Source organism: Nelusetta ayraudi, unplaced genomic scaffold (assembly GCF_046127955.1).
Source record: "Nelusetta ayraudi isolate G7.1 ecotype Tasmania unplaced genomic scaffold, CSIRO-AGI_Nayr_v1 ptg000052l, whole genome shotgun sequence".
NCBI classification, from domain to species: domain Eukaryota; kingdom Metazoa; phylum Chordata; class Actinopteri; order Tetraodontiformes; family Monacanthidae; genus Nelusetta; species Nelusetta ayraudi.
Window position 1 is genome coordinate 7,707,501 of NW_027466102.1, and position 16,424 is coordinate 7,723,924.

Here is a 16,424-nt window from a genome sequence, read left to right on the forward strand (position 1 = left end):
CACCATTTATCTGGCCCTCTCACTCCTCGTAACTCTTGCGCGCTTTATCGCTAGGTTGAACACTGCCAGTTGCCATAATGTGGAATAAAACAAAAGGACGTAGGAAACTATTTTGTTTCAATGGTGAGGAAAAGGGCAACAGCCCAGGAATTAGAAGACGTCTTGCATTTTACTGCTGTCGACGTTAACACATGATTAATATAAAAAAACAAACGGGGGGGGAGGGGGGCGGAGTACCGGGAAGATACCGGGAAGGCTGTCAGTGAAAGGTTCGCTGAATGATGGCTTTCTGCACAAAAGCTTTCCAGATCGGAGTTTGCTCCCACCTACCGTGAGGAAACGCGCTGGAACCTCAGAAAACAACGTGAAAACGCAAAGCGTCTCCCAATGAGAATGTCTGCTGGTTCTGACCGACCTAATCCTAAATCCACAGAGTTGCCATCTGTCACCGGAACTCTGTCGCCCCGCCGTCGCTGCCGTTTCCAAGGGGCCCGCGGTGTCGGCGTCGGGCCTTTATCGGTGACGGAATGCGTTTGCTTGAACCGACGTGGGATGAATTAAAAACGGAAAAGTCTTGCGTGCAGTTGCAGGATTTCGTGTTGGCGGCAGGTCCGTCATTTTTAAAGGGTTCCCCTTAGAAACACGGCAGGGGGGGGGGGGGTGTGAAGGAAGGAATTCTGGAAACAGGAGGAGACCGTCCAGTTTTAGGGTTATTATCCAGCATAATTTAAAGGTCCATTGTTTAAAGTTTGGCTAAATTTAGCTTGGTTAAAGCGTAACGCACTACCCATAAACTCTCTAATAAAAGTCTACGCTCACGGTACAATAAAAGTAATTGGGGTTTCCCACCCTTGGAATAGTTTGCATATATATAAGAATGTACATAGCGCCGGGGTTAAGGAAGCATATCTGACAGTGCCCTAAATACAAAACGTGCTGTCAGATGGACTTCCTTAAAGATTTTACACACTGGACCTTTCAGGGTGTCCAATTCATTCACTTGACTTCCGCATCCTCGCAGCATTACATATCACTTGACATTCTCATTGCTCATTCCGAGACTGGAGATAAGAGGAGCGTGAGCGCCCCTGACTTCCAGTTTCCACGCTGGGCTCAGCTGGGCTCTTTACAGTGCACCTCGTCAAAGACGCCGTCTTCCACAAGTTTGTGGCCAAGTGTGTCTTCGCTCGGGTTTTGCCAAAAGATCTCTCTGATGTTGAGGGCATTGAATAATCTCGTCAAATCTGGCCAGTTTTTAATGCGTCGACTCTGCGCCAAACAGCACTTTGGCAAAGAATTGTGCTGGTGGCGCAGGGCGATCGTCACGTCTCATCCATACCGGAATGCCCTGCCGCTTTATCTGTGAAGGAAGCTGGAATTGCTATGAAATCTGGCAGGCTGGCAGATACCATTGACTTGTGCTAGCTTAGCCCCAGCAAACTAGTGAAAGTTATTAAAGCAGTCTCCACTCATAAAAAGCACAAGCACGTAATTGGGTCCTGTGTCCAAAATCTGAACCGGCCCTTTAACGTCTTAAACTTCTTTTGATTGGAAGACGGAGATTTTAGATCTGCAGACCAGCAGTCGTTCAAGGTCGCTCCTCCGGCTTGTAGCCTAATTGTCATTCCGTCTTCCTAAACCCTCAGCGGGAAGCCACCGACTTTGTTCTTCGCGGCAGGGGGGGGGCCGGGGCGGCCATTCATGTGCCAAATCCTCTCTCCTCCCCGGAGTTCTAATCTGCCTTTGTGAAAATGTCTTCTTCCCAGATGGAAATAGAGAAGCTAAAGCGGAGCGTCCACTCGACATGAGCCCGGCGCGGCGGCCTACGGGGGAAAAAACCTCAAGTTCAGCCGCCGGCCCCGTCAGCCGAGTTGGGCGCGGCGGGGAAGGCGGTGGCATCAGGCAGACACACAGTCCGATGGGAGGAGGATGGAGAGTTACATGAAGCGCCGTTGAGTACAATCCTTTTCTAGCGATCGACGAAGAAGAAGAAAAAAAAAAAAACCTCTCCCCATCTTTGTAAGATTTTTCATTTTTGCACATATATATATATACATATATATATATATATATATATGTATATATATATATATATATATATGTATATATATATATATATATATATATATATATATATATATATATATATATATATATATATATATATATGTATATATATATGTATATTTGTTTGTTTTCCTCAAGCTGTAATTGCATACGAGATGTATATGTTTCTCTTTAATTCTTTTGTGTTTTTAATTTGCCAACTCTAATGGAAAAAGGATAAACCCGAGGCCTTACTTTAAACTACAGCGCAGGGCAAAGCCTGCCACTGGTCCCCCCCTCCCCTCCCCTCTCTTCCAATCTCCCAGCCCCCCCCCCCCTCAGGGAGGAGCTTCACTATCAGTACTACTGAGTTCTTTTCAAGCAGGGAGCGCTTGTTTTTTGTTTTTGTTCTTTGTTGCGTTTTTTTCCCCCTGCCCAGTTTTCTTTGTTGTATACTTTAATGATGCACAATTTATTTTTCTTTTTTTTTTTGCTTGTTTGTTTGTCTCTGTATCTTGAGAAATATTGGAGCACTGTCAACATTGTTTTTGGTGCTCACATTAAAATTTTTTTTTTTTTTGTGCAGATCCTGTCAGCAAAACAGCTGCAGGGCTTTAAACAGAGCTTTTCTTTCTCTTTTTATATGAATGCTAGCATTCCTATCCAGGGTAACACTACTGTGCCTGTTCAAAATATAAATAGGTGTTTCTGATAATGGGAGCTTATATTAACTATTTTGGTGTCTGGAATATTTTTTTGCATCATACTATTGTCTACTTCTTTTCCTTTTTTTTTTTCTTTTTTGTTCTTAATGTCTGCTGACATGCTGAGTCATATCTATGAGGTCCTCTATGATGCAGATCCTTATTTCTGTTCGACTTGTTCAGCCACAGGGAATGTTCACACAGGTTTTTGCTCGTGCACATAAACCCACATGCAAAAAAAAAGCAAAAAAAAAAAAAAAAAAAGGCATTTTAACATCACGATCCAGCTTTGCAACATTTTCTCTTCTGATTCGTTCACTGTAATCTCTTTTGCATCCTGCTTCTAATTCTTCCAGCCCCCTTCCATTCAAAGGGGATCGTCCAATCTTCAAGGAGCGTCGTTGTCTTTTTTTTTTTTCTTTTTTTCTTTTTTTTTTAAATTTGCCCTATCACATGTGTTATGCATGAGCTTGCACAGCAGTCATCGGGCTGTCCTGCCCAGCCCTCATTGTTAATGGCAGTTCTCAAATCCACTTTCCACATTCCAGATATACACTTAAGATAACTGGAAGCACACTGGCTATTTTAATTAAGATGAATGCACGGTCACTGGCTTCACCCAGACCACTTGGGTTTGCTAAATTAGTACATAACAGCGACGATGAATTCAGAATTCCAATTGGCGAGATATTTGAAAAGATAAACTAATGCATTAACGGAGGTGGCCCTTCACTTTAATTAAAAAATAAAATAAAATAAAATAAACATTGGCTGATACCCATGGGACTGTCATCTGGAATTCCGTCGCAGTTAATTCACTGTTTTCCGTGCGAAAATCAATCAATAGGAACATGTTATTGAGTTTACATAAACTTTTCCTTTGAAACGTGTGGACCAACTCTCGCTGGGAATAAGCCAGAATCTATCACATTGAATTTTATCAATTGCCCTTTCAGACGTACATACTATGTAATGTATGTTCATACATGTTTAAAAGTACATTTTTGCACTGAAGAGCCTTCAATACAATGAATGATTCCATAGGGGAGTTAGTGTTGTCCAATTTTCCAAAATTCCAAACAAATGTAAAAAAAAAAAAAAAACTTTTTTTTTTTTTTGTCAATGCTGTGTCAAGACTGTGATATTCAAGTTTTGTCACCTATTTAAGCATTTTATCTGACAAAATATGGCCTACAACATACAACTGCTCTCTTCAGGAGCTCTCTGTCCTACGAGACTCTATCAGTGATACCATGTTGTTCTATTTCCTGCACCTGTTCGGATATCTGATATATCTGATATCAGTTTGCACAAATGGACCTGTACATTGTATTGTTTTCTTAATGCTGCCTGCCCAATGCTGGATTTTTACAAAGTCAGTAGTGGGATAGGAAAGATTATAATCTTTCTCAGGTAAAACGCTGTTTCCATTTTAAATTATTTACAATTTATCATCACAATATAATGTAATCAGAATTCTCATCCAATTCTGATTACATTAAACCAAGTTAAAAAAACAACAACAACAACAAATGGTGCGTGACAGTATTTTTCATAGCACAAAATGCGGCATTGCACAACCGCTGGCAAGCTGATGAGCAAAGGTTTGCTTCTCTCACAGATTTCCCCCAGAACCGCAATAGGATCGTACTTTTCTTCATTGTCAAAGCGTAACAGTCATACAAAACTGCAGGTTATTTTTTTTTGTTGTGTGTGTGTCCTCTAACATGTTCCACAGTTGTCTTATAGAGGTGTTAACTGTTGCTTCTAAACCATCAACCTTTCTTTCTGGTTACATGTGCATTATTGTTTCTGAGGGCTGTTCCAGAGTCCTTGATGATCTCTTCTGACCAAGTTGATCCTGTAAATGGAATCTATATGCATTAAGTGTTGCACTTAATTATCCCGAAGCATCGACATTACCGAGATGGCCGGTGTGTTTGTTCCTTCCTGGGCAAACTTCTTAGGATGGATAGTCCAATGCAAACCGAAAAACTCTGCAAAATTGCTCGCTCCCTGCGCTTGCAGCGTTTCAATCTATTGGTATTCCATTTAGCAACGGTGCCATCGGAATCAAAATGACATGAGTGGGTTAAACGGGCAGGGAAAAACAAAAGACAATGTTTATTCTTTATTTGCATCTGTAAAACCTGGAATAATATCCAGACACACGAGGGCGGTCGAGGTTTTTTGGACCTCATTTGAGTCATCTCTACTGGGCGTTTAACTAACATGCTTCATTTTAGCATTGCAGGTACATACTAAAATAAGCACACAGTGGGAAGAGGGCGCATAGTAGTTTGGGTGACAAAATCCTTATGAGATATCAGTCATGCAGCTTCACTTCTATCGTATTGTACATTCCAGATATTGACACTATGAACAGAAGAAAAACAAATCTCACATATATGATTTTTTTTTTTTTTTTTTCCTGTGATTTTGTTTACAAGAGCTATATCCTTGCATGAGCTGAGATTTTCTCAAAAAATAATAAATATCTTTATTTACAATCAAGACTCTCTCCCTTAACTTTGCTCTCATCAATCGCCCGCGTCTCACTTCTGGGCCAATTGCCTCGAGCACCTTTTTAAATTAAGCTTTTCTGGAAATATTGAGTGAAAGAATATCAGTTCGAGGAAGAGGAATCTGTTATTCATTGAAGCAGTTTGCTGTAAATTCAATCCCAGTTGATGTGGTGCATCCGTTATTGTATCTGACATAAGTCTGGTGGGCGTTGGACCAGATGGTCTAAGTCAACACACGGCCGAGCTGGAATGCGAGGCATTCGATTTATCGTTCGATCTGTGTTTCAGCTCTCACCCGTGTTGTTGAGCTGCAAGTGCCGGCCAAAGAATATTGCGAGCCTGCGTTTCCTCCTCGATGTGAGACTGCCTGTTGAAAATGGGTGCAAAGCAGCTTCACACCGAAGTTAAGTACTTCCGAGCGTTACGTATTTATTCTGTGGTCAATGGCCAGAGGCCTAAGAATGTAAGTTTAACTTTCTCAGGTCTCTCTGAATGATCTGGTTTGGCGAACGATAATGGCATCTGAAAATCACCGTTATTAACCGGCGATGTCATGTCACTCAATCTGTGAACACGTGCGTAAGGGGCTGCGCTGTCCGCACCACTGCACCACTTGATGAACAACTGACTTGACATCAAGTCTGCCATACGCACCAAAAATTATCATGCAAGAGTGTCTTATTACACGTGTGACGCACACCATGATTTAGCAGAAGTATGACGGGATTTAAAAAAAAAAAAAAAAAAAAAGGTTCTCGCACACACACACACACACACACACATATACAGCTTTTTATAGTATACCGTTAATCAACATTCTCTAGCTTTCCAATTAGCAAAAGCTGATTGAAAATCTTATAAATAGATAGATAGGTGAATATTTTATTAATCTCCAAGAGAAATTTGCAATTGAATTTGCATCGAATTATGAACATGCTCGTGGCAACTGATAACAGAGAAAAATGTTTGAGAACAAACTAAAAACACAACATTGCGGGCTTAACAGTCAAACACCTCACCCGGGATTTGCGCACCATCCAGAATGACACCTACATCTTCCGGACCATCATTTGGCTCTGCACTTTCCAGATCTCCTATTGGAGTGTGAATGAACAATCTGGCTCTTATTCTGATAATGAGACGGCCAGTTTCCAATCAGATCAAGGTGTTTGCTTGTATTTTAAAACTCATAATTGGTGTAAGGCCAGTACTGCGATTATCTAGATGGCATGTAAATGCAACAGGTTCAGCTGCAGGTAAAACCCTCTCCACTTTGTCACACTGTGTGGCATTTTGACAGCATTATGCACACAGAGCGTTGACTGCATGACAGAACGCTTGGGGGTAGTACGTGCACTGAAGGCAGTACGCTCAGTGAACGACTCGCTTAATATTCAGTTCTTTGCACTGACCATGTATGATGGTCTTAGCGAGCTGTTACCAGACTGTGCGGACCATGTAAGGCTAAGAAAGGCTAAGAAAGTCTAGCACATCTACCAGGCCAGTGGTTCTCTGGCCAGTAGCTTGAGAAAGTTCATAGGGTCTTCTTCGAAGTCTATCAGTTTCCTCATTATCCTCATCAGATTTATCGTGAATAATGCCTGAAATTGTAAAGTGACAAAACAGAAGCTGTTAAAAAAAAAAAAAATACTAAATACGACATTGGCCAATACAGTAACTCATTTAACTTGGTAGATCTTGTAGATCTTTTCCCTTCAGACTTATGGAAGCCTGCTCTTCTCACTAACCCTAACCCTAACATTAATTACTTTGAAGATCGTCCCATACAAATAATTTGACAAACTGTGACAAATAAGATGCCAGTCAGATGCTTCTTCACATTCAGGTGTCAATCGTACAATAAGTGGCCGCGACTGTGCGGCCAGAGGTATAGAATTCTTTGTGCCAGGGGCCTAAATTTTCTTTTAAGTGATTCAGAGGTCTCACAATTCTGGCATAACCTCTCACAAACCTTTAATTATAACCAGTGTAACTAAGGAATGATTGGAGCTTTTTGGGCTTTTTTGAGGTGGAGGCCATTCTCTTACAGTGAACACTTGAGCCCAAATGTTTCACTTATGATTGAAAAAAATTGCATTTAGAAGAAAACAGTTTGAAGACAAAATTAGAGATGCATTTGACGTGCATGATCATGTTCCACGAGGGAGCTGGAAAATATGGTGAAGTCATCAAGAAAAGAAACAACCTGTTGGAGGTTAAAGCCTCCCATTACTTTACATTATAATGTAAAGGTGCAGTGATTACAGTGTTTAGTTGAATGTTAAGCTTTTCGGAATTTTGTAATCTAAAAAATCTCTTTGTTTGGCCGTTAACACCAATTTCTGCAGTACAGCAGCTGTAGATCGCCGCCGTTGTGTCAGAGCAGGGTTGAGAATCTACAGATGTTCCGCTACGCATAATGTGATTGCAGTGACACACGACAGACGGCGACTGTGGTTACCCCGTAAGTGAAATACCTTAATGGAATGAGGCTTATGTGAAAGGTCTATTAATATAATGAATATAAAACATATTTTGTAAGTGATGGCAGATTATTATGTAAACAGATTTTTTACCCCTAAACAGTCTATTCTTTAGATAGGCACACAGTAAAGGTATGTGTTGGAGGGGTTTTGTTTGTTTTTTTTTAAATTGCCGTGGTGTTATGTAATATATAAGATGCTTTCGTTGTCAACCACACAAAGGAAATCACTTTTAAAATATAATTGTAAGGATAAGTGATCTATTGTTTCAGCGGGACAATCTCATCTGCGCCTCAAAACTGTGATTTTATTTATCCCGATTATGAGTGCTTATGTTTCATGCAGTACCCACGTGTGATGCAGTGGCTTAGTGCAGACAGTTACACAACCAGAATGCTCACTAAAATGAGATTACGTTAGGTGTGGTAAAAGTCACTGCACTATAAGCACCTTAATGTGGATTCTCAGGTCATTTGTCGTTTGGCTCTCTTTTTTTTTTTTAGCAAGATCCTTTTTGACATATTGGTGCGGAATACTGAGGTATAAATGATATTCACTATACAGCAGCCATACAGGAGACCTTCAAGGGTTTCACAGCAAAGCAGCTGCCCCCATCTTATCCTGTCCCCCGTACTATCTTCACCGCATCACACCAACTAACTTTATGTGCTCTTTCACATCCATAAATCTCCTCTTTGGCCCCTGTCTTCGCCTCGTACTTGGCGGTTCCAACCTCAGCATCCTTCTACTGATGTATTTACTGTCCCTCCTCTGCAACTGTCCAAACCATGTCTGGCCTCTCTGGCAAATAAAGTAGTCTTAGGTTTAAAAAAAAATAAATAAATAAATAACAATAATAACGAAAACAAACAAAAACATTAGCTTGAGGGAAATGAAAATAAAGAAATGAGAAAGGAATTGTAATTGTGGCTTTCAGGTTATTCTTCCTTTTCCCTTTTTCTCCCCCATTTTCCTTTACATGAGGACTCTGTGAGCATTTATCCAATCATGCCTTTTTTAAATTTAGCTAACACAATGGACTCGGGACATTTAAAAACACCACGTACAGAAGGAATTTGTTTGTAATTGAAGCTTGCAGAATAGAGATTAAAAGGAGTGTGCAGGCAAGTTGGAACGGCCGGGAATGTATCCAGTGTGATGTGTGTTAACGGTGTCAGCAAGAACAAACGGAAAAAAGGAAAGGTGTAAGAAAAAAATGGTGGTGAGACCCGCAATGCCGTGTGGTTTAGAGACGGTGGCGCTGAGGACACAGGTGGCAGAACTGGGCTTGATTTCAAAATGTTGGGGGTCTCTTTGGGAGTGATGATGATGATGATGATGATGATGATGAACACCAAGGGATTTTAATATAATTTGATGTGTAGAAACATATGTGGAAGATTTGTTGAAAATCTACACTGCTTGATCATGTGAGTGCATTTGCTTCCCTAACCCCCCGGGTCCCGCCCACCAGATCCTAAGCTGCATGCTTTTGAGAAAGCTTCCATCAAGAAAGAAGATTTACCGATCAGCCGGAAAGAGACTCATGTAACCTTTCCCTCCAACCTGACTTCACCGCAGGAATTTTCCTCCTGCTGTACATTTGGGTAAGTCACCCGTTCAGTGATTACCCACAAGACTGGCCACTCAGGTGCAGACATTATTGTGCTCACGTTGAATTGGTGCCTACTGGTCTGGGAAGCCACATACATCTCAAGGCGAGATTCAAAAATAGATTCCAACACAGTTAACTTCGAACTATAAAACAAGAAACACATCCGGCATTTAATCTTTGAAGTAGACGCCTCGCAGACGCATACAACATTAAAACATTGGAATCCTTTGTATTAGCTGGAAGGGAGGAAGGAAGCACGTGTTGTTTTATGTCTCAGTAGCTGGTAGTCATCAACCTAATGTATAAATGCCACAGTCACCTTTGGGCGTACAAAGCATTATATGGTGGTATTTATACAATGTCACTCACCATTCAGTACAACAAATCTCTTATTATATCTAAAACACCTATTGCATGATCTACTTCTGTCCCACAGTTCCCAAACATATTTAGTAATATTGAAATAAATATTTTGTGGTCATTAACCTATGTTTTACATACATGAAAGTGTGCACTCTGGAAATAATGCAAACAATTTATGTGGACTTTGGCCTTTGGCTTGATGAGTTCTACGTATGCAAAAAGCCCAACATGAAGGCAAAGCCTGCTCCAGACTATGGTTCCGGGATCTATTTAATCTTATCCCTTATCTCAGTCTGTCGTCACCAAAATCATTACATATTGTATTACATCATTTACAGTTTTCATATATTATACATAAAATATACATCCCTTGCCAATGCAAATCCACATCAAAGAGCAACAAGATGTTCTTTTCTTGAATAAAGGTAAATGAAAGCTGGTCGACTGTCAGCTCCTTTCAAAACTGAAGCCACGGTGACTCTAGAAGATGGAAACAATGGGATCCAGGCATCTTACACAACACAAGAATAGACATTCTAAGGTCTATATATAATACACACCATAATCTCCACACTGAAATGAATGCAGGACAAATCCATACAAAATGTATTACCAGACAAATGAATGGATGCATTGGCCTCCCCGCAAGCTTGTTTGCACACAGTATATCAATTTAAATTGAATAAAAAAATGCTAATTCCTCCGCCACTGCAGGGCACATTTAACTCAAGTTTTCATCATGCATGTTAAATAAACAATTTTACACATATTGGTCCCTGATCATGTGACCACTGTTGTCATCAGAGACGATAGCAGGATTGTCCCAGTCCTTGTGTGATGACACTCATGGGGCCCTCTGCTTCAGCCAGGGCTCGCACGCACACACATACACACACACACACACACACACACACACACACACACATATATGGAAGGATCTTTATTAATCCCAAACGTAAATTCAATGAAGTCAGTGACCTCATCCAGTTAATTGTTTATACAATTTCACTCACAACTGAAATTTCCTCTCATCATTTCATGAGTGTATTTTTGCACTACTTACGCATTCAGGCAGTCTGAAAAACTTTGTCACACTTTATCTCTTTGTTTAAATTACTTTGGCGGTGCTGCTTTTAATTTTTTTTTTTTACTCGCTCCTTTACCTCCTTGAAAGCCTCCAGGATTTCCACCTCGGACGGGGAAAAGTACGCTGCCGGTGTTGCCATGATGAATCGGTGAATCTGAGCTCGATAACGGGGCCTATTGGAGGAAACACTCACTGATCCGGGATAGGTTTCACCTGGCTCGATGAGTCCGTGTCTGCTCATCCTGGCATAGTCTTGGTGCAACCGATAAAGACTGGACATTTGTGTTTCGGATTGGTTGAACCTGGCTCGGTTAAAATCCTACTTTCGAGCAACGGGCCCGTTTGTCATTAGGTGCCAATCAATTTGTAAATACGCTGTTTTATAGATACCTAAAAAAGGCCCTTTTTTTGGATGATTACTGCATAGATGCTTGGGGGGAAATTATGACTATTGGACCTTTAAATAGCTGTTCTTACGTAAGTAGCACTGTACAAAACATGGCCTGCCTAAGGTGTGTGCTCACACCTTTCTGTAAATAAAGCTACAGCAGGAACGGAACACATACATTATCAGCGATGACACAGCATCTTTTTTCTTTTTGACAACGTGGTTACTGTACCATGTAGGCACAGCTGTTGGTTTTCTATTTGGGGCTGTTGCTAGACTTGTGTTGATTACAGAACTTTAAGACTTGCCAATATAAAGCCTAGCTTACCTGAGGTCTAAACCACCCAATATGTTCATCATGTCTCCAAGGTTCCACGTACGACAACCTCCCCAACCTTCACCTCATGAACACTGTTTTCAAGAAATCACCAGACTGAGTGGAGCTCGAATGAGAGCTTGACCAGTGATCTGGGTTCTCCACTTAGGTTCAAAGGAAAGTGATGCGCTGTCACAGTCCAGGTGCTGCTCAAAAACCTTCAGCTGACTGGGGGACTGAAGCTCTGAGAGGTTCCATTAAAGGTGTTGAAGCAGCTGAAGGGTGTGGAAGTAATGTCATGGCACATTGGGCAAATCCTTCCATGAACACTGCTTCCAGTCAACTGTGAATTCTCCGGGGAGAATAAGACTTGTGTCAGCTGCTCTTAGCTAATGGCACCTCCACTGAAGAAACAGCACTTGTAATCGAACGGGCACGGTAATGTGACTCTGAGATACTGCAATGAAAATAATCTCAGGGTAAAGAAAAACTGCAGTTGTTGTGGCATATTTAGGTCATGCTGACATATATGTGAATAACATACATTTTTATTTTTAGATTTTCAGCTGGAGGCAATGTAAACCTCTTTTAGCCGAACAAGATCAAAGCAAAAGTTAAAAAAACAACAACAACAACAACAACACTCACTCTTCTTATGAGATGACCGCCGACGTTTGATGTGTTCTGACAATTTCTCTAGGCTAAGACCAGACTGAATAGCCCTATGACGTCTGAGCAGAATGGGGATGTGAGTGTTCAGGGAAAAGTCATAAGAAGGTTTCAGTCAGACCAAAACGTATCTTAGATCCACCACTGAGAGAACAAAATTACAAGTCAACTTTTGGATTTTCATAAAAAGTTAAATGGGCTTTGCTGCTAGTGCCTCCACAATCTTACAAAATGCAGTCTAGTGTCGTGATGCTATACGAGCTCTTTACTATTCTGTCCTATTGTCCTGTTCTGTAAGATTGAACAGAGCGAGCAACAGAAGCCCTCAGGGATCGTGTATTAATACAGGTTTTTTTTGCTGCTCTGTGGGATAACGAGTTCATTGTCTTCATTTTCTCTATTTTCTCTTTGTAAGCTATCTCCTGTGTGGCTGCTTGTTATGCTGTGGAGTCACGTTAAGGATTTGTTCTTCGGCGGGCGACCCCCAGACCTGTCACAATAGCTTCCACCGTTAAGCTCAAATTAAAATATGATGTTTCAAACAGAAGCTCCGACAAGTCAATAAAATAAATCTACCAACAAAAAAAAAAAATCCAATCATTCACAACAATATGTGGATGCCATGAGAAGGGAACTTTCTAAACCAGCAGTGGAAAGCAAGTCAGGTGACATTAGTGAGTCTTTATAGTAGTTGAAAAAACACATTGAAGTCCAATCCAGATCGAACCATCTGGATCACCGCACACGGGATGGGCAGAATCTGTGAAAAAGGTGAAGAAGCTGCTTGTGGATAAAATGCAGTTCCCAGGGGTCAGAGTTGACACGGGGAAGCCAAGGGAAATTGTCTGCAAAGTCGAGAGGTTCAAGGACAGGTCTGCAGTGCTCGGGAAAGGTTTAAACTTTTTTTTTTCTACAAAGGTAGTCACATTAAGGACCAAAAGTGTATTGTTTTGTTTTTGTTTGTGTTGCATTAAATCATTTGGACATGTTGGACTTCAATATGAGTGAGCCTCAGCCCAGAGGTGCTTAATCTGCCAAAGATCCTATAAAATTTGTGCGCACAAATATCTGCATTTACTTGCAGAAATGAAGAAATAAAGGGCATGAAATTGGCAATCATATCCCTGTGAAGCAAAGAGAGGATCTCATTATAAATGACATTGAAGCATTACGTAAACAGGTACATTCACCACATCTAAAACCTATTTTTAAAAGATCAGATGCGATTAGATGAGATTAGATAACACTTAGTTATCCTGAAGGAAATTATTGTGCCAGATAGTGACAAATTACAAACAATATACAGATGGCAACAGTATAGCGAATAGTGAAAATGAAAGAAAAGAAAAAAATATTTCTTTTTCTGTCATAAAGATGACAGTAAAAGTAATATTGAGTATGACAGAGGAAAATGTCATTCATTGTATGAAATATTGCACATTGTATTCTATAAAACATCACATCACATGTAATGTTGTAAGCCTGACAGAAAAATATGAATAACAGGGTAATCCCTAACAACCAATCAATCAATCAATCAGTCAATGCCTGTATTCATCCCCAATGAGGCAATTTCTATGCAACAATAGTGGGTGCAATACTTCAATCATTCAAGTAAAACTAAATAAGTAATGGAATTAACACAATCAATAAAGGTTAAACCAACAAATACAAATTAGAAAGTGCAATTGCAAAAACAATGAAGGTTAAAAAAACAACAACAACAACAACAACAACAACCCACTAGTACAGTTAAACTACCTTTTCATCCTCGAGTTTAGTTTTAGTTTAGCGATGGCCGACGGTATAAAGGAATGTTTGTACCCGTTACTCTTAGCAAATGGGAAGTCTGAGAAGTGAAGGAAGAAACTGAAATTGCTGATGCAGAGGATGAGAACAATCTGACAAGATGGATTCTGTTTTCTTATACAGCTGTTTGCTGTGAAGGTTCTGCAAACTCCTTAAGTGATTGGAACCACAAAGAGAGAAAGAGAGAGAGAGGGAGAGGCCCAAAGAAGATGGTAAGCACAGATTCAACAAAGGACCAATAGAACATGTTCTTGAATCAACCTGGAATTTAGACAACTCCCTGAGACAGAAGAGACGCTGCAGGGTTTTCTTGGAGATCATGTCAATATTTTTCTCAAAGGTCAGGTCCTAACCTTTGAGTGCGGCTCCTAAATACTTGTATTCCTATATCCCCTTGTCTATCAATCACTGTGCTATTGGGAGACAGTTGCGAACGTCGAATCCATATCAATGCAGGTTATTTGTCTTTGACGCGTTCGGATATAAAAATGATTCTTGACGCCATTTTTAAAGAAATAATTGACAACAGGACCGTGGGAATTTTCAACACTGTTCAGCAGGCTCACTAGAACGGCGTCATCTGCAAACTTCAGTATGTGTGATGGTTTTCAATTGAACGACGGCAGTCATTGGTGCACAGTATAAACAGCAGGGTGGAGAGGACTCATCCTCGAGCCAGTACAGTCAATGTTACAGATAGATCAGAGAACTGACCAGTCACTCTCACTCTTTATGTTCTGCACGTCAGAAAGTCCAGGATCCAGCCGACAATACGACCTTCCAGACTATGGTTTATCCAGTCTCTGGATAAGCAAATGTGGTTGTATAGTATTGAAGGTAGACAACAAAAAAAAAAATCAGTACTATAACATGATTGTTGGAACTCTCAAGATCGTTACAGATGGAATTTATCAGAGTTAGGGTGGCGTCCTGAACCCCTCTCCTGGTTCTGACAGCAAACTGCATTGAGTCAAGCAGGTGTTCAGCAGCTTTCAGAGAAAGGTGGACATTTCCTTATATATTTACGGAAGTGAAGGGGAGAGTAACCTTTGTCACCACTATGATACTCTTCATGTTGACAAATACAAGAATCTTGAAGGAGAATAGAGAAGGTGCATGAGTTGTCGCTGGGTCTGAAGAAACGGTAGTCTGTGGTTACTCATCGTGGAAAAATCAGGATGGTCAACATGCAACGCTTTAGGCTGTGGAGATTGAGCGCCTTGAAAAGCGTCGGGCTTTTGCAAATATCAGTCTGACAAGACAGACTGGATTTCTGACCTTTCGGTGCATTTCGACTGCCAATTGAAGCGTGAAATAAAGTCATTTATTGCGTTTTGCATTGCAATTGAGGAAAGCATGGACACAACAGATGTTGCCCAACTGGCCAAATTCATTTGTGGAGATACTGACACTTTGATTGTCATGAAGTTGGTGCTGATGCTGGAGACCGCACTCGGCACACTGGACAGGGTCGGATTGGCAGTCTGGCATCAGGAGGCTTTGTGTTGAAAAATCATTAAAAAATGGCTAACGTCATGAAGGTGGTCATCTAAACTGTTAATTTCATCAAATCAGCGACCTAATCACCGTCACTTTGACGTGGTTATATATAATTACATTTATATATACACACTCACATATATACGTTTCTCCAGGTTTTCTATTTTAAGTCCTCGAAAAATATTTCCCACAAATTTGATTTAAAAAAAAAAACCCAACTGTATCATTCTTTAACTTCTTTAACTCTTTAACTTCACAACTACATGTGATTTGTCAAATTAAAAATCAGAGCCACCTAACTGTTTAAAACCCCCTTGTGCACAGGATCACCAGTGATCGTGTGTAGCATTTTTCTAGATGCCTAAAACCACTAACAAAGCGTTCAGATGTTCTTAAATAAAGGGTGCTTTCATTCAGCTCAGGGTTTGCTCACAGAGTTAAATCATTTTCACTGTCTTTACCTATGTCAGGAATTTCAGCTTTGCATCTCATTTTGTCCCATGGATAATATTCACCGAAAGTATGTCTGATGAGATTTCTGTTGCTGAATCTGATCGGCTTTGATTTGTCCTAATAAAGGAGAGTTCTGATTGCGGAATTGAAGAAAGAAAAAAAAAGAAAGAAATTATTTTAGGAATTTACTGAGTGAACATTTCTTTAAGTTGTCCCCTACCAAATGATTTGGTACATCATATTTACATTACAAAATTATGTTCTCAATGTGTGATTCTCAACTGAAAACGAGGAGGGTGAGGAAAAGGATAATTTGTGGAGTGTCTAATGTTGTTGCTGCTGCTGCTGCTGCTGCTGTTGTATATCGGACTGAGCCAAAAAAACAAAACCAAACCAAAAAAAAACAAAGAAGAGCTAATGTGTCGTTTATTTTGGAAGGCGTGACCGGAAGTCTCTGTAATTGTCG

General features: G+C 40.5%; 1 protein-coding gene across 1 annotated transcript in view; it reads left to right on the forward strand.

Moving 5' to 3' along the window:
- The window catches only part of cd2ap (CD2-associated protein), a 39,206-nt gene extending 37,115 nt beyond the window's left edge, over positions 1–2,091 (forward strand). Inside the window, exon 19 of the mRNA XM_076037880.1 lies at positions 1,767–2,091. Coding sequence (XP_075893995.1) covers positions 1,767–1,808 — 42 coding nt within the window. The 3' untranslated portion in view covers positions 1,809–2,091. The remainder of the gene's footprint in view (positions 1–1,766) is intronic.
- The last annotated feature ends 14,333 nt before the right edge of the window (positions 2,092–16,424 follow it).